We start from the raw sequence: 19,860 nt of genomic DNA, 5'->3' as shown, positions 1-19,860 counted from the left end.
AGATTTGTCTAAAGGAACAAGGAAACCCCCAATTTTCCTCCCCTTTGTTTTTTGTGTGTTTTGGGTTTTGTGTGTGTGTGTGTGTGTGTGTGTGTGGGGGGGGGGGGGGGGGGGTCAAATAGGATCTCAACTTTTATCTGGAATCCCAGACTGATCAGAAGAGAAGACAGCCATTCTAATGGTTCTTGACTCTGCAAAGGTGAGTAAATCATGCAAGTTGGAAAACATAGGAATGCCATTCACCCTGTTATGAGCTGTGACTGGAGCTAGAAACCTGTAACTACCCTTGTAGCTATAGACAATCCAAAGGGTAATACACAATTGATGTGATCCAGACAAAGAAAATCTGAGAAAATTCATGAAGCCTGTGGCTATGGGAACGTGATGGTATCCATCACTTCGATGCAAGTTACCATAAAACCTCTCATTTCTCAAGAAAGGAAACAGATTGTGAATGGTCAACATCTTGAATTTCAGTACTTTCACATACAGGTTAGAAAGGAAAGATCTAGAGCTGGTCTTTAAGAAGTGTCTCATAGATACTAGAAACATTCTGAAACAAAGCCTTTGCTCCTTGTCGTTTAATGGCACTGCTTCTAAGGCTCCCGGGATGAAATGAACTGAAGCTGGGGGGGCTGTTTGGTTCAGAAGATGGAACCCCCACTAAAAGGAGGTAATTCCAGTGCTGGCCTTACACATAGGCGAATGAGGCAACTGCCTAGGGAACCATGCTGAAGGAGTTTTGTAATGGAGTAGCTTCCCTATTTTTTCAGCAATATTTCTTTGCTCTAAAAAATAAAGTGCCCATTACAAGAAAATGCACCTCAACACAATAGGTGTTTTTGGAAGGTGGCGCCCAAGTCAACATGAGAAGTTTAAATTTTATGAGATCACAGGAGTAGAGAAGTGAATTAGCAATGTTAAAATGTAGGCATGTGCAGGTTTTTTTTTTTTTTTTTTTTTTTTTTAAATGTTATTTAAGAAAATGGACATCTGGACAGAAATCAAGGAATGGAACACTGGCAAGGATTAACCAGATACTTCTGCAACGTGTTTTGGCTTTGTGTGGAGTCCGAGTATTGTTGATATCAGAGAGAACAGAACAATGGAATAAGTGTTAATTCTGTTTATTTACAAAAACACTGTCGCTGTTCAGATATTTTTGACATTTTGTATGGCTTTGTAAATTGTGTGGAGTAATTTGATTGGAACACTTTAAGGTGTGTCAACTTGTTTGTGGAGACTGTGGTGGAGTATAAAATATTCCATAGCCATCACGTAGTGGCTTTAACTGCTTGATGGAGGTTGGGCATGGCTGGATGAAAGTAACTGAACCTGTCATTTGCTCAATTTAAAACATTCAATATCTGGCTTTACAAGACTTGTCTGCATTTGTGATAAGATGGACTACTTAACTGGACATATGGTACATGCAGACAACAGGCATTATTGCAGTTTTCTGTGAAGGAAATTGACTAGCCATCTGCTATTCTGGCTTTGCAGGATTAATGCAAATATATTTAGAAGCCCAGAACATATTAAATGTATAGCAGCCATTTGGAACAAAGGTGAAGTGCACTAAATGGTCATCCTCTGAACTATACAGAGCAGTGACCAACTGCCTGGTGGGGGTTGTCTGGATGAAACTGACCCCGTTAGAACTTGTTCAGTTTAACAAATCAACCAAAGGGGGGGGCTAATAAATGCATTATAGAATATCCAGACCTGCATAAACTCTGGGGTCTGATGGCACCCAGACCTATGCTGTACAAGTGATTTTGCCATGGGCTTATTAGTAAACCACCTCTATCTTGAATTCCACCAAGTCTAAAACCAATTCTGCTCCTAGGTCTGCACAGAAAGCCACTATTTGTGTGGGGGGCTTGGGACAAAGTCATTATTTCTTTAACACTCCAACATTCTGCTTAAACTTCAAGTAGTCATTGCATCTTGGGATAGATTGGAGACAGTATGGTCATTTCCTTTAAAATATTCCTCACAAACTTGAATAGGATGCATGGGGGTTACTATAGCTTTAATAAGAACTGTACTTTTTTCCATTTTCTTTACAAGCAAGCCATCTTTTAGCTAAGATTAAACAGTTTGTGCATGTCGACAGCAAATATATTTTCTATTCAGTTATGTCTAAGTCTGACATCAGAAGGGTACACAGGAGGGGACCATCTTTTTGGGTGGTGTGGAATGCTGTATGCAAATATGACAGCCACAGCTTGAAATAGGACTGATTAAAAATTAAAATATAAATGCCCAATTTAACACCATGTGGAATACATAGAAAATGACCACCTGTTTTGCTGGGGTACGGAGCAGGTTCTATTCTTAGATAGGTTAAGTATCCTCAAAGCATTTGTCTTCTCACTTTAGTGTGACCCGATGTCAGCTTTGAGCATTAAAACTTGGTTACATCTTATTTCTTCCTTGAAATAAAAGTAGGATTCCATTTAGTTTCTGTACTCATGATTTTCTTTCAGACCATCATTGGATAAAAAGTTCAGGGGAAAAAACTTCCTAAGATGCACCTCTAAAAATCTATAAACCCATGACTTCTGGGTGTGTTGCATCCACTATACTCAGCTTGTTCAGGCAATCAATGGATACAAAAAAAAAAAAAAAATTAAAAAAAGTCTAAAACGCACCTCAAAGCATCTAGAATCCCTATAGCTTCCGAGGGTCAAGTGGAACCCTGACTTAAAATAGTTATTTCTGTTGCAATTACAGTGTAGCTTGGTCAGTTAGGATATGCTGAAAAGAGAAGGATGTGCTAAACAAACGCAGGAAAAAACAAAGTAAAAGCAAGACGATCTCTTCCTTGTTTGTCTTTCAGGCATCTCTAACTCTCATGACTTAATACAGTCGTTTCCTCCTCGGCTATCATAACACGTTTAATGGGTTGATCAGCTGGTACGTGCCAAAGAGCCTTTTTGCCTGTGGTACCAATTCCCCCAAGGCCAGCCATGCTGCCAACTGTAGCTCTCCAGAACCACTTACAGCACAACCTAAGTGCTTGAAACAATCCATTGCCAAAGGTGAATGAAGACAGCCAGTATCTGAGACAGGGGGACAGAATGCTGGTATAGAACGTTTTAAGTATTAAGACTGTCTTTTTTTTGGAAAAAAAAAAACTGTTTGTATTCTTATCTCCATCCTACCATCTCTTGCTTCATTGCTTGACTTTAACATGCAGGGACAGTCTTTTTTAAAGAAAGAGAGAATTGGGAGATTTACAAGAGGAGGCCTGACAGTTCAACTCCATTAAGTTTCCCTCTCAAATTGTTTGGGGACCCTAGTAGCAGATGGGTCAATCAAATCCTCCTTATCTAATGCCGAATTTATAATGTCAAACTTTTCTTAATAAAAAAAAAAAAACTGATAACCAAGTCATATCAGGTCAACCTGCAGCACTGGTCCTAGACAAAGTATTTGCACAATCATACACGCTCTTTAAGGAGGGTTTCCATACTTGAGAAATATTATAAACAATAGAATTCAGATAGAAACTACTCTCAGGAGGAAATATAGCAGATTATTCTATTTTGTGTGTGGAAGTGTTCCCCACTAAGGGCTTGCCAGTCAGAATTAAGCATGGGTGCTGCTCCAAAGAAGCTTCTGATCTGCTTCTTCAGGAGGTAGCAAAATCACTCAACGCTGATTTTCCCTCCACAGGGCTGTCCAGTAGGAGTCAGAGTGAAGCTGTGGGAAGAAGCTGTCCAGTTGCTATGTATAAGGCAGCACATTTGTAAATCCTGTTTGTGTAATAAAACTGAAATCCCCTTTGTGTTCCAATGTCTTTCCGTTTACTCTGACGGACATTAACACTACCTACTTCAAATGGTTAAAGGCTGGCTTACAATAAACTGACATTTCCAGTGCTGCCATCTCCTTAAGGATCCCTTACACCAAATATACTTAGTTCAGTTCTGTGATAAAATCAAATACAGCTTATTTGGTAGTTTACTTCACTTTCAGAGGCAACATTCAGCATCTAATGCAACTACATCGCAAGAACACATGATAAAAACTCCCATTACTTTTTTAAAATCTTTAAAGGACTTCAGCAGTGCAACGAAAAGCCCACTTTAGCTTTTCAACTACCAATGGCTAAAGTACTATAGCAAACTGATATTTTCTTTCATATTACCTCTTCCAACTTGCCACCGTCTCGTTATCCAGTCTGATCTTCTTTACTTTATGCATTAACTGGACACAGGGCCTCCAGCAAAGCAGCAACCTAGAAGACAGAAATTATAATGATGCTGAAATGATTCAGGTGGGGGTGAGGTGAAAAAAAAAATCACCCAACTTGTATGCTGGGCAGACTGTACTACTGAGCTGCTAAGTCTTGAGCAGAAACAACTCAACCTCTACCCTTAGACCAAACAAATCACCCAACTCCTTTCAGAAGACACTTCTAAATGAGAAGATGACAATCTTTCAACATATCCTATTTGGTTAAGTGCCATATGGTCACAACCAACATCACCTGTCAAAACTTTATGAACCATTTTTAAAGATTAAATGCTCCCAAGTCCTTTGTACTCAGCATCCAGCTTTTTATTTAAGCTACCATTCTCAAGACCCTTTGCCCTAATCATGCATAACAAGGACATTTTTTTATGCACTACATAATGTACATCTTACTCTCACAGCAGCTGGCTGCTTTAAATGTTCACTTTCAATTATAAAAGTATACCTTCTACCATTTCCCTGAATGTGGTCCCAAGCAAATTAAGACCAAGGGTCACATCCAAGAGGAGGCTGCAAAGGAAAACAATATGAACACATGGAGTGAGCCACACTACACTAACATGTATTCTGTGGCTTGCATTTCAAATGTAGTAAACTCAATGGCAAAACGTTGCACCTGTCAGGGCTAATGAGGTGCCACAAATGTTTTCCACCAAACCTCACTTTCTCCAACTTAAGCAAGGCACACTTCACTTTTCAGTGCATTTAGTCTTGTGATCCTTACCTCCCCACCCCAAGACTTCTGCACCCTAGAGTTTAAATAGCCCCATGATCTTCCACTCATGAAAAGCAGATGGAGTATTCCTTCTATAATTTCCCATGCAAAATATTAAACAATCTGAGCATTTTGAACTTTTCCTCCACAAATAGTTACCACCCCTGTTCTTGGAAGCAGTTTTCAGTCTTTCATCTCTAATTTTTCTCCAAATCTGAAACAAATGTACCACCAGCAACTTAATGTAACTGGTTCAACCCCTTATCCTGAACTAACCTGCTGTTCAGATTCTTCCACAGCACAGCTCCATAACCTCCAAGCTACTGCAAGCAGCCATCTTATTTTGCACAATTGTTTTTTTAAACTAGTCTTTTCTCCTCAAGACAGTACAGGCCACCAAGCTAAGATGAATGAAAATGCTGCATCTCAGAGGCCTGTCCACACTGGGCCCTACAACTGAAGAAAGTGAACCTAGTATTCTTCAGCACTTTCATCCAATTTCCATGGCAGGCCTCTCTAGTTTCTCCTACCCCAACCCACCATTACCTCTAGATGTATTCAATTTCAATAAAGCAATCCTATTGGGCAGCAAGCAATGTTGCATTATCCAAAACACTGAAATTACTGAACAAGGACTACAGGATAAGACAAAGCCCTGATAGAAAAATTAAATGCAAGACTGCATGCAAAGAATGCAATGCAAGTTGACAAATATTAATTCATTATGAGGCATGAAGCGACTTCCAAATAAAGTTTTAAAGTACACACCAACATTTTTTAAAGGCTGGGGGAGTAATTGACACTGGACAGGTCTCGAAATCAAACTAGTGACCCAAATCTAGTAAAATTCAGTACACCTGCTTTAAGTCTGTGCTAAATCATACACATTCCTCACAAGGCTGCACACCTATACAAGTTATTGCAAAAATTAAAAACAGACGCTATTAAATTAACTCACTTATATGGCACTAGCAAGCAACCCAAATTGCAAATAAATTCTAGAATGAGGGGGTTTAATATCCTTGGGAGGATAACATCTTACAATACTACTAAAACTACTAGTTAAATAAAAAGGGTGCCATTTAAGGATTTTTAAGAAAATAGCAACGTGTATTTCTTCAAGGATTACTTCAAAGTTGAATCTGTCAAGCCTGGCAGACAGAAAAATAAGTAACAAGTCTGCTTGTCTGTGGTACACTAAGCTTACTGTTCAGTTCTTTGGCACTACCAGGCATCACTTCAGTATAAAGTTTTACTGTCTGCTGACTGTGCTTATGCACAAAGCATGTCAAGAACAATGCAGTCTCTCCATTTGTTCATCCTCAGAGTACGCAAGTGTGGCAACAAAAAGTACAGTTGTGTACACTTACCATAAATGTAGATGTTAAGAGTGTATTCACTGTTGCAGTCATCACACTTGGGTTATCCTGCCAGGGGTAGCCCTCAGTCGGCCCGAATACCAGAGGTTTAGTATTTCTGTGCCGGTTATTGTTGCTGCAAAACTGACGTCAGGTAGTCAGTGGTATAAAAACAGGCAGCTGATGCCATTACATCAGTTCTTGCCCCAAATGTCAGCAGCCCCCCCCCAGATAGGGAGCCAAGTTATGGTGGAAAAACACCACTAGTAAACAATAAAGACCAACAGCCCTATATGGAGCGCAAGAGACAGAGAGAAAAGAGCGAGAAAAAAAAAAAAGACACACAAGGGGGCTGTAAGCTGGGATACCAGGAGTGCAACAGTGAACACTCTCGAACATCTACATTTATGGTAAGTGTACACAACTGTACTATGTTCTTTGCGTTTCACTGTTAGTCATGGCACTTAGGTTGATTCCCCAAAGCTGAAGACTGGGTGGAGGCAGTCAAGAAGAGCTGGGGCTGGATAGCATGCCCTGCAGGACTACAGATGCAAAGCCCCTCCCCTGGATTTGGAAAAGATAGGCAAGATTATAATGCTTGGTGAAGGTATGAACAGAATTCCAAGTTGCAGCTTCCAGAATGTCTCTGGTAGGGACTCCTCTAACCAAGGCTGTAGAGGCTGAGGTTGCCCTAGTGGAAGGTGTTTTGATCCCCTGAGGAGTTGGTTTCCCATGGTGTTTGTAACAGAAATGGATACAGTGTGCTATCCATTTGGAGATAATTTGCTTTGATTTGGCCTTGCCCTCTGCCCCTGGTGCAAAGCTGACTAGGAACTGGTCAGCTTTCCTAAAGGGTTTAGTCCTATCAAGGTAGAATCTGAGCTGTCTGTGCACATCTAAAGAGTGAAGGATCCTTCCCCCTTATTTTGAGTATTAGGGGAAAAAGGTGGGCAAATGGATAGATTGAATGAGCCACACTGGACACCACTTTAGGCGTTAAAGTTGGGTTAGTCCCAAGGGAAACCCTGTCAGCATGAAAAAATGATTAAGAGTTCCGCAGCCATAAGTGCTTGTAGCTCAGACACTCTGGCTGAAGTGATGGCCAGAAGCAAGGCTGTTTTCCAGGAGAGGAACTTTAACGCTGCAGGCTCAAATGGGGCATAGCGTGAGCTTTTCCAACACAAAGTTAAGGTCCCAAGCAGGGGTAGGGGCTCTTCTTGGTGACCATAAGTTGTTAGCCCCTCTCAGGAACTTCTTCATGAGAGGGTGTGAAGAGAAGTCGCTCAGTGCTGTAATGAGCAGAGATGGCAGAGGCATGGATCTTAATGGAAGAGAAGGATAGGCCCTTGGGGAGTAGGTCTGCTAGATAATCCAGGATGAGAGGTAAGGAGGGCTGTGCTGGATCCACCCCTTTAGTCTGTATCCAGGAACAATACCCTTTCTACTTGTCAGCATATGATTTTCTAGTACTGGGTCATCTGGCTTCAATTATGGCATCCAGTACCTGCTTGCATAGGCTGGCCACTGGAAGAGAAGTCAAGGAATAAGCCAGGCTGCAAGTTCAGGGTCTGCAATTGTGGATGCAAGAACTGTCCCTCCTGCTGAAATAGGAGAGCTGGGATCTGGGGGGAGGTGCCATGGCGGCAATGGTGAGACTGTGCAGTAGTGGGTACCAGTGTTGGCATGGCCAGTCTGGGGCAATCAGGATTGCTCTTGGTCTTTACTCCCTAACTCAGAGTAATAATCTTCTAAGAGATAGAGGGGGAAAAGCATAGATTGAGAGGTTCGCCCACTGGAAAAATAGGGCATACACTTTCCAGGCCTTGCTGCAAGGTTCCCTGGTGCAGAATTTGCTGATTTGGTGGTTGAGAGAGGCAAATGGGTCCACCTTCGGGGTACCCCATTCCTGGGTCACATGGCTGAAAGTGTTGTGGTTTAACTGCCACTCATGTGGGTCTAGGAGATTTCTGCTTAAGTTGCATGCCACAGAGTTTCGGTTGCCTGGCAGGAATTGAGCTTGCAGGTGAATATGCATGGCTGAGGCTGTGTTCCAGAGGGTCATAGCTAGCCTGCACAGTGAGTAAGAGTGGGTTCCCCTGCTTGTTGATGTACCACATAACTGTGGTGTTGCCAATTTTGACTAGTAGAGGCCCTGAAGAGAATAGGGATCTGAAGGCTGTCAGAGCATGCTGAACAGATAGCATCTTTTTGGTTGCTGTGCAGATGAATTGGATTTGGGCTCCAGTGGCCCTGAATGTACCTGCCATCCAGATGTGCACCCCAGGCATAGTCCAATGAGTCTGTGGTTAGGGTCTGGGTAGCATGAGGTTGTGTAAAGGGAAGCCCCCTTGTTGTGGTTGAACTCTTTCCTTAGACAAGGTATGATAGTTTCCAACCTACCCTATTTCCATTCTGATAAACAGATCTATAATCGAAGGTGATGTACCATCAATCTGGAAAATCTCACATATCATCCCTTTACATAAAGGGGGAAACTCCAATGATTACTCTATCGTCCAATAGCTTTACTATCCCCAATAGCTAAAATTATGGAAAAATGCATCCATAAGCAGATACTCAACCACCTTCTCATAAATAACCTACTTGCTAATTGCCAACATGGCTTTAGACCATTTCACAGTACTACCACTGCCCTGCTATCATTCACAAACTGCATCAACAATAACCGCAATAACAGTCTTATCTGCAGTCTTCAATGACCTATCCAAAGCTTTCGATATGGTCAACCATCAACTCCTACTGCATACCCTCAAGTCTCTCTCTCTCTCTGGATTCCCTATCTTTAAAGTGGTTTACATCTTACCTTGGTAATAGTCAACAGGCTGTACTCTGGCAAAATGAACTTTCTAATCACCTCCCAATCTCCCTCGGCGTTCCACAAGGCTCTATTTTAAGCCCACTCTTATTTTCTATCTTCATAAATGACCTTCAATCTGCAATCCCATACTCCAAATGTATTCAATATGCAGATGACTCAACCTTAATCTGCTCTGCTAACTCACCAACAGAACTTCAGTCAATTACTCAAAAAGCCTTCAACGCTGTTGAACAATGGTTCTCTTACCGCTGCCTCCTCCTAAATCCCAAAAAAACTAAATTGCTACTTTTCACCCCAACCCAAAAGTCCTCCCCTGTACAGATCAATCTTATTTCTAACAATGGTACCCTTATCTCACCTGACCCTAACACTAAACTGCTAGGAATAACGATTGACAACAACCTAAACTTCGATACATGCATAAACAATACAATAAAATTAACTAAAACTGGGATCCCTTTATCGCATCAAACACTATCTTTCACCAGAAGCTAGGTCTGCTATAGCTAGAACTCGCCTTCTATCCACTCTGCTCTATTCTGCTCCCATATATACTAATATCTCCAAAAACAACTTCAAGAAACTAGCAACTTCCTATAATAATATTGCTAGATTTGCTACAGGCTCTCCTTTCAGAACCCACTACTGTTTAAATCTTAAACACTTAAACTGGCTTGAATTCCTTAACCAGCTTCAATTTCACCAACTCACTATAGCTCATAAGATCCTGTATCTACCTTGCAATACTCCTATAATCTCTAGCCTTATCACACCTTACAACAACCTCAAAAATTTACGTTCCTCAAACTGCTGATTAACACTACTAAATCAAACAACTCAGCAGGTGACTCCTTGTTCTCTAACTCTGTGGGAAAAGTATGGAATAAACTTCCATCCGATATCACAGCTCAGACTTCTCTACTACTTTTTAAAAAACATCTAAAACTACATCTCAATAATCACTGGCTATGCACCTGCACTAACCTTGACTAATTTCTTCTCCCTCTAACTTTTCCCTCCCCTCCTTTATGTCTTCATATGAAATCTTTACAATCTATCTTTTTGTACACAAATATAAGCATTTTATGCAAAATGTATGACTGTAACCCATGAAACTGGAATACTATGCTAAACTATGAAAAAAAACACTTAAATTTTCTAAATTTTTTTTTAACACTGTACAACTTCTATTCTTATATTGTAATTACAACTTCTATTCTTATATTGTAATTACTATGTACAACTATGTGGAGCTTTTCTCCCTGGGCCTCTACTGAAAATGGACATGTATCCAGCTAGACTAGCCCGGTCAACAAATGTAAAATAAATAGTTTCCAGGTCCTGAGAATGTTGGCATCAAAGACGTTTTAAATACCACTAATGTTTCCTCATATGCATTCTGGCATATGCTATTTGTAGAATGCAGGAGGCCATGAACCCTAGAGCCTGCAGGATTTTCCTTGTGGATAACTGGGCTCGGGTGGTCATTTGAGAGAAGTAGCCCGTCAGTAGGTTTGTTTTTCTGGAGTAAAGAATGCCATCTGGGATGCCGTGTCCAAGCTTGCTCCCAGGAATACAATTTTTTTGACTGGGGACTAGTTTGGATTTCTTTTCGTTGATAGTGTACCCCAGGGAGGTTAGAAGGTCCTTTACAAATGTCAGGTGCTGCAACAGCTTTTCCTGACTATCTGCCTGAATCAGGCAATCGTCCATGTAGGGGTAAATTTGAATATTTCTCCGTCTGCAATAGGCAATGGCTGGAGCCAGGCATTTTGTGAAAACTCGGAGCAGTGGATAAAAGCCATAGGGAAGTGCAGAGAACTGATTATGCATAGGTCCTGCCCTGAAACTGATTTTTGCTGCAGGAGTCCCTGATTGGGATGTGCAGATATGCCTCCTTCAGATCTAGGGTGGCTAGCTAGGCATCTTTGGACAGCATAGGGAGAAGCTGCTCTAGGGGGAGCATTTTGAATTTTGGTACCACCAGGAAGGTGTTTAGAATGGATAAATCTAAGACTGGGCATAAAGTGCCCTCTTTTCTAGGTACCAAGAAAAGTCTGGAATAAAAACCTTGGCCTATCTGTTCTGCAGGAACAGGGTGAACTGCCCTTATGGAGAGCAAGGATGGTTTTGTGCCACTGCCCACCAGTTTGGAGAAAGGTCTGGTAACCCTTTTGGGGTTGGCAGTATGTGGAAATAAAATTTGTACCCCTGGGATACTATGTTAAAGACCCATCTACAGTTGGTGATGGAGGTCCAGTTATTTGCATGGTGGGCAAGCCTTCCTCCTAGGGGCACAAGCAATTGGGCAGAGGTGAGGAGAAGAGTTAAAAAGTCATTGTGAATTCTTTCCATAAGAGGGGGGGCTTTTCACTCCCCGTTTTAGAAGTGGAGTTCTTCATTGCTTAGATCCCTGCATACCCTGAGACTGTAGTCTGGGGGGGGGGGGGTCTGTTTTCCCTAGGTCAAGTTTGAGGTGGCCTTGAGGTAGCTGGAAAGGACCAATGTTTTGAGGGGTAATGCTTACTGAATTTTGGACGCTGCACTTGCAAAAAATCTTAGTCTCCAAAGAATTAGCTTTTTCTTCCATCTTTCTTAAAACCTCTTCTACTGTGGTACCAAACAGATTGTCCTTGTTCAGAGGTGTGGCCGATAATTTTGATTTGACATGGTCTGGCAAAGTCTGCTCCTTAAGCCAGGCATGCCTTCTAAGTACAGAACCTGTGACTGCTGCCCTGCAAGATGCTTCTAGGGTGTCAAACCCACACTGCAGGGTATGCTTGCTGACTTGGCATGCAGAGTGCATAAGCTCCTGTAATCCTTTATTTTCTGCAGTCAGGGATGGTAGTTAACTTTTGCTTAATAAGTTCATAGTATGTTGCTGTTATTTCAGCATGTCTGACAATGTAATGCTCTAATGGCAAGAGTTGTAGAGGTTTATACTTTAACCCATCTGTCTAAAGCTCTGGAATCCCTGTCCGAGGGGGTGGGATTCTTAGCTGTAGTTGCTCTTATTCCTTTAGGCCCTTGAGAGATTACCTCTGGGTCAGCAGTAGGATTTTTGAAAAGAAATTTGTGCAAATCAGGAACTCTAATGTACCAGTCAGGTTTCCTGTAGCAGGGGTAAAGTATCTGGAGTTGGACTGGACTCCATAAAGACATCATCCACAACATCCAGGAAGTACAGTTGTGTACTTACCATAAACGTAGATGTTAGAGTGTATTCACTGTTGCAGTCATTACACTTGGGTTATCCTGCTGGCAGGCGACCCGCAGTCTGCCAGAGTTCCAAAGTCCTAGTCTGGCGTCAGTTGATGTAGTCTTCCCAGACGTCAGTGCGCCAGGGGTATAAAAGTTGCAACAGACGCCATTTTCTTCAGTCTTTCTTGCCGCGCGGTGCCCGAAGCAAAAGCAGTTCGCAAGTGCCGGTCGGCAGACTCCTGAGATTTTCAAAATTGTGTTTCAGAACCGAAGTCTTCAATAAAGCCAAGTACCCAGTTGGGAAAACTTTTTTTCTTGCTCCAGATCGATGTCAGTAAAAGTTAATAATTGTATTTCTTATGGGAAGCAAATACCTCATAAGGACTTTCACTCTTACTGTACTCCTTTGCCTAGGCTCTGACCACGACGTTACTAGTTGTCGGTTTTGTGCTAGATTCAATAAATGCACTGTTAAACGTCGGTTTGATTTTGCTTTACATTATTTTGGCTGAAGGTTTAACTACATAATGCCATCGGAACAACAAACTACCGGCATTCATAAAAAACGCAAAGACAAAGAAAAGGACAGGCATCCGAGGTCCAAAACCGACGAAGCCTCTTCTAGGCCAGTCGCCAGTTCTCAGTGAGGTGCTTTCGCAGCCCCTGACACCTGCTACCTCAGAGCCACAGGCCGTAACCGCCAGCCACGTGGAGGCACCGAGGCCTGTGGAAACTAAGGTATTGGGCCTACGGAAACTATACCCTCAGATGGGTCCGGAGCAGCTGAGCAGGCATCGGCTTCTGAGGGTGTTTTCAGACCTTCACAGCTTACAATTAAGCCCACTACAGCAGCAAAGGCAAAGTCAAAAACACCATTAAAGACAAGGAAACAAGTACAGCATTCTCCAGAACAGTCATCCATGCCAAAGAAACAGATGCTTAAAATGGCTGAAGACCTAATTAATTACTTAAAATCAGGGGCTCCCATCCCCTTCCTGACAAAAGGCCTAGGCAAGACACTGATTACGATTCCTCTGACCAGGTTTCCATTTCCTCAGATTCCTCTTATGCTCAGGGATATTCTCTCCCTCCCTATGAGGACTGATGCAGAAGAGTCCATACCTTCAGCCTCTCCGCCTGAGGATTATTCTTTTGGGGAAACCCTGCACACCATGAGGGAGCATTTCCATTGGGAGAGCCAGGATTATTAAGAATCCAAGAAATGACTCAAGAGACTTCCTTTTATTGCCTCAGCACAGGCTACTGGCTATCCCTCCTGTGCTTGATTATTGTTGTTATTTCTGAATCCAGTCTGTCTCCTGATTCTTTACCCCCTGCACCAGTCAAGCCAGACAGGTACTACAGGGTCCCCGACTCTCAAATTTCTTTACAAAAACCCTACTGCAGACCCAGAAACAATTTCTCAGGGTCCTAAACGGGTTAAGGCTTCCACTGCTAAAAATCCTGTCCCCTCGAATAGGGATTCCAGAGCTCTGGACAGATGGGGGAAAAAAGTTTACACTTCTGCTACTTTAGCTGTAAGAGCTTTAAACTGTCAGTTTCATGTGCTTAAATATCAACAGTACCTCATGTCATTGTTAAAACAGAAAATGGTTTCAAATACAGAAAGTCCTGACAGTAAGGAAATGCAGGATTTATTGCATGCAGTTGAACAAGTGGGAAAGCATACTCTGCAATGTGGTTTTGATTCATTAGAGGCTTCTTGTAGAGCCGCAGTTACAGGCTCTGCTATTCAACGGCATGCTTGGTTGAAAGAATAAAGTTTACCTGACCATGTTAAAGTAAAATTATTGGATGCTCCATTACAGCATGATGCTTTGTTTGGTGTTAAGGCAGAAGAGGTGTTAAAGAAAATGGAGGATAAAGCAAAATCAATGCAGACAGTGAAAGATTTCTTACAGGTTCAACCACCTGGATTTAGCAGAAACGGGCCTTCAAAAAATTGGTCAGACAGGCCACAAAGAGGCATATACAGACACCGAAGAGGCAGATCTCAGCACAAGGCTCCTACAGACCTAAACAATGGGGTGCTTCATCTCCCAAAGGATGGGAAGATACCACAACCTTATAGGAAACCGTCCCAATGACTTCCGTCTGCAAATGCCAAGCACTTAACTTTTGACAGCATCCCTAGGGGGTACGCTAGCACTTCTCAAAAAATTGGCACATGATCACCCAGGACCAATGGGTGCTGAATATTGTTTCTCAGGGTTACAGGTTCCACTTTCACACGCTTCCAAACCCAAAAGGTATGCCATACCTGCCACAAAGCCAATGGGCAGAGGCATAAAAACAGATTGCTGCTCTTATGGACATGGGAGCTATTCAAAAAGTCCCAGAGCAAGAACAGGGACAAGGATTTTACTCAAGGCTTCTCTTGGTACCCAAAAAGGACAAAGCCTGGAGACCAATACTGGACCTGTCAATCCTAAATACTTTCCTGGATGTTCCAAAATTCAAAATGTTAACACTACAGCAACTTCTGCCCATTCTGGGCAAGAAGGCTTGGCTAGTTACTTTGGACCTCAAGGAGGCATACCTGCATGTCCCAATCATACGATCTTGCAGAAGATACCTCAGATTCATAGCAGGCTCAATGAATTACCAATTCTCTGCACTGCCCTTTGGCTTATCTACTGCGCCGAGGGTCTTCACAAAATGCCTGGCACCAGTAATTGCATTTTGCAGACAAAAAGGAATTCAAATATATCCCTACTTGGACGACTGCCTTATTCAAGCAGAGAGCAAGGACATTCTTCTAAAGCACCTGGCGTTTGTAAAAAGATTGCTAATTTGCCCAGGGTACACAATAAACGAAAATAAATTAAAACTAGTGCCCTCTCAAGAGATAATATTCCTGGGTGCAAACTTAAATACAACTGCCCAGATGGCTTATCTCACGCCAGACAAACAAAGCAACTGACTCATTACTTTCAAATGATGGCAACAAAGACCCAGCTGCCTGCAAGAAAAATTCTGTAGGCCCTGGTTTCATGGCATCCTGCATTCTACTAATTCCATATGCAGAAATGCATATGAGGAAACTACAATAGTATCTAAAAAGTGTTTGGACTCAGCATTGTCACAGCCTAGAGACAGTCATAACCTTGATTCCCTGCCTACAACAGGAGTTTCGATGGTGGTCCCAGGCCTGTCACCACAACAAGGGACAGACTTTGACCTTACCTACAGCCAAGGCAGACAATAACAACGGATGCATCGGATTATGCCTGGGGAGCACATAAGGCAGGAAAATGTATTCAGGGCATGTGGCCCAAGGAACAAATGCATCTTCACATCAATCAAAACGAGATGCTAGCTGTACAGAATGCCTTGACAGCCTTCAAGGACCTAATACATCCAGGACAACTATTAATAAAGATGTACAATACCACAGTTATGTGGTTACATAAACAAGCAAGGGGGCACACATTCCTACTCCCTATGCAGACAAGCCATGACTTTGTGGAACACAGCACTGACCTACCAGGTACATCTGCAAGCACAATTCCTGCCAAGAACAAAAAATGCACTGGCAGACTAACTAAGCAGAAATCTCATGGATCCTCATGAATGGAAGCTAAATCCACAAGTGTTCAACATAACAAGGAAATGGGGACGCCTAGACATGGATCTTTTTGCATCCCCTCACAATTGCCAAATACAGAAATTTTGCACAACGACACTCTCAAGCATGGAAAGTGGATGCTCCATCATTCAGTTGGAAAGGCCTGACAGTCTATGCCTTCCCTCCAATGCCTCTTCTCACCAAGATACTTCTAAACATCAGACAAGAGAGGCCAAAAATGATCCCGATTGCACCAGACTGGAAACGCCAGCACTGGTACCAAATCCTAAAGAATTTGTCTCAAGGCCCACCTTGGCCTCTGCCTCATCTTCTGACACAAAATCAGATTCTGCACAGTCCACTCAAAACCTTAAACCTGGCAGCATGGCAGATAATGTAGCCAACTCAGACTGCACCTCTCCTCTAAAGCTGTTATGGATGTTATTTGGAAGCCAGGAGGCCCAGCACTAGGAAATCTTTTATGCAGAAAAATGGAAGAGATTCTGTGCTTGTAACCAGGCACAAGGGCTCGAACCACTTGTCCCCAATATACCTCACATTTTGCAATACCTGAGATGTTGGACAAAGGCCTATCTTTATCCATTAAAATCCATGCCTCTGCCATTTTAGCGCATTACAATATGGATCCTCCTATTTTTTCACATCCTGTACTACAATACCTCCAGAGGGGCAAAAAATACAAGACCCCCTAGAAGAGCACCAGTACCTACTTGGGACCTCAATTTTGTTTTAGAAAAACTAACACTGCCTCCATTTGAACCGGCCAGCACAGCTGATCTAAAATTCTTGTCATGGAAAACTGCTCTGCTCCTAGCAATAACTTCAGCAAGAAGAGTCTCAGAGTTACAGGCATTGATGGCTGTAGAACCTTTCCTCATTTTTCATCAGGGCAGGGTTTCTCTTAGGACAAACTCAACATTCATGCCAAAAGTGGTCTCCAATGTGGCCTTAAACCAAACCATTCGTTTACCTACTTTCTACCCAAATCCACAGAATAAAGGGGAAAGACTTCTGCACGCTTTGGATATACACAGGCAGCTACGATTCTACTTGGACAAAACAAAAGCTTTCAGAAAAACTGAGCAACTGTTTGTAGCATATGCTGCAGGATCACAAGGAAAGCCCATTACAAACCAGATAATCTCCAAAATGATAGGACACTGCATCCGCTTCTGTTATGCAAATCATGGCAAATCTGTGCCTAAGAGCATTAGGCCTCATTCTACCAGAGCAGCAGCCACTTCAGCAGCTTTCCTCAGAGGAGTACCTACTAAAGACATAGTAGAAGCTGCAACCTGGAGCTCAGTGCACACTTTCACCAAGCACTACCACTTACCTCTACTCCACATCCAGAGCAGGCTTTGCCACTGCAGTTCTGCAGGGCTTGTTAGCCTCGCCAAATCCAATTTAGACCCGGCCACCCAACCTCAGCTTTGGGATTCTACCCAAGTGTAATGACTACAACAGTGAAACATGACAAACACAGTACAGTTACGTACCTACCATAAATGTAGATGTTAGAGTGTATTCACTGTTGCAGTCCAGGTTACCCACCCACCATCCCCCTTTTCTTTGCTGGGACTTATCTGTACTTCTCAACTCTATACAACCTATGTGGTGTATTTGCTTGTAGATGAAGGAAATGTTTATAGTAACATATGCATGTTTTTTTGGCATATTTTTATCTTTTCAGCCTTCCTATCTGGGGCAAGAAAAACTGAAGAAAATGGCGTCTGTTGCAACTTTTATACCCCTGGCGCACTGAAGTCAAGGAAGAGGCGACAGCAACTGATGCTGGACCAAAACATTGGAACTCGGGCCGACTATACACACACACACACACACACACACACACACACACACACACACACACACACACCTCCATACTATGCTATCTGCCTTAGGGCATTTATAAGCCTAGCTAGAGTGTGTTTGGCTTTCGCCACCCATTTTAAATTAATTTTGCTATGCCCTTTTTCGAGGTTAGTATACTGTGCCTGTCTAACAGTGACAGAAGTGATACCCGGGGTAAACCTACCATCTCCCATCCACTCAAGATTCCTCTTGAAGAGAGTCAACGAAGGACTGCCTAACCTGGACTGGGATTTTATTCCAGAGTGAAGGGAGCCTCTGGGTTATGAATCTGTCCCTCCAGCATGTCCTATTTATTTCAGTGCTGAGGTTCAAGTCTCTCGAGCGCGTAGCTCGATGGGATTTGGATTTTCTGAGGTGCAGCATGTCCATTAATTCCGGGTTGGACATGGCTTTATACGTCAAGCACAGATCGCCTCTGAGCAGGCGGTATGCCACTGAGTAGAGCTGGAGTTTCTTTATCCGGGCAGCACATGGCATCTGTTTGAGCCCTTTGATCCTCTTGGTGAGGTAATTTTGGGGTCTTTCCAGTTGCTGCAGGTGTCTGGTGAGGTACATCCCAAAAAGGGCATTGTACTCAATTATGGGCCTGATGACTGATGAGTAAAGAGGCACGATGACCTCCCCTGATCTAGATGTGAATCCCTTCATGATTAGGTGGGCTATATAAAAAAAATGTTTTTCTAACCACTTTGGCCACGTGGTTGTCAAATGAGAGATTGCTATCAACTTGGGTCCCCACGTCCCCAATTACTTCTTCTGTACTTAATGGATTACCAACTATGTGGTAATTGATGGGCACTTTGTTTTTGCCAAAGGGGAGGACTATACACTTCTTGGCATTTAGCTGGAGGCCATGGCTCTGGCACCAGTTGTCTGTTTTTAAGAGGCCCTTTTGGAGGATGCTTGTGTCGGCTGGAGAGTCCATTATAGCGCCCAGTTTGCAGTCATCTGTGAACTTGGTCAGCCACAGTCCTTCCGTGTTGGCCTGTACCTCCGAGAAATATATACCGAACAGGAGAGGTCCCAGGACTGAGTCTTGTGGGACGCCACTTATAAATGGTTTGGAGTCTGACATGGTTCCAGCAATTCTAACCATGTGGGTTCTGTCCTTGAGCCAGTTTGCATTTATATTTATGCTGGTGAGCTTATCTATAATGCCCGAGTGGGGTATTGTATCGAAGGCTTTTGCGAGGTCCAGGTAGGCTATGTGGACCAATGGCCTTGGTAACTGTTTCAAAGAAAATCGACCAGGTTTAAGAGGCAGGATCTGCCCTTAAAGCCGAACTGGGTAGGATCCAGTGTCTGTAGGTCCCCAATATCTTTTTTTTTTTTTTTTTTTATATGAGGTCCATAATGATCCTTTCCATAGCATAGCAGACCAAGCTAGTCAGGCTTATGGGGCGATAGTTTCCAGGATCCGTTGAGGCACCACCTTTGTGCAGAGGGACCACTGTTGCTGTACGCCACACTCTGGGTACATATCCTGTGGTAAGGCTGAGACTGAACAGTAGTTTATGTTTGGATTTAGCTCTTCTTGGAGTTCATGTAGGACGCAGCCCGGAGACACAGTCTGGTCCCATTGATGCTGTGTTTTTTGCTTTGGAGAAGGCGGCTCTTACCTGTGCATCTGAGATGTCAGGGGGGCAGCACTCTGCTGGGATAGATATTTGCCCTTTTGGTGGGGGGGGGGGGGTTTGCACTGAACCTGTCAGCTAGGATGTTGGCAATGTCTGTGGGTTCGGTGTATTTGTCATTTTGGACCAATTCTGAGCATATCTGGGAATTCCCACCCAGGTTCCTAACATATCTAAAGAAAGCCTTGTGATTATCCTTAGTGTCCTGTGCAATTTTTCTCTCGAAGCTGGCCTTAGCAAAAAAACTACGGGCACTCATAAAATCGTCTAACACTGATCAGAGATGTCTTCCCTTTTTGGGATTTTGCTCTATCATGTAGTAGCTTCCTCCTATTGTATAGTTTGTTTATGGCTGGGGTCCA

At 42.9% G+C, this 19,860-nt stretch overlaps 1 protein-coding gene across 2 annotated transcripts in view; it reads right to left on the bottom strand.

The window, feature by feature from the left end:
• DPP9 (dipeptidyl peptidase 9) overlaps positions 1-19,860 on the bottom strand; it is a 1,882,741-nt gene that overhangs the window by 1,763,078 nt on the left and 99,803 nt on the right. For both annotated transcript variants that reach the window (XM_044053788.1, XM_044053789.1), the window contains exon 2: positions 4,160-4,249. In XM_044053788.1, the coding sequence (XP_043909723.1) occupies positions 4,160-4,215 (56 nt within the window). In that variant the 5' untranslated portion in view covers positions 4,216-4,249. The remainder of the gene's footprint in view (positions 1-4,159; positions 4,250-19,860) is intronic.

The sequence above is a fragment of the Protopterus annectens genome, chromosome 13.part0, assembly GCF_019279795.1.
Source record: "Protopterus annectens isolate FY-2018-M chromosome 13.part0, PAN1.0, whole genome shotgun sequence".
NCBI lineage: Eukaryota > Metazoa > Chordata > Ceratodontiformes > Protopteridae > Protopterus > Protopterus annectens.
The sequence above is the reverse complement of the archived record's forward strand: the minus strand, read 5'-3'. Positions and strand labels throughout refer to the sequence as shown.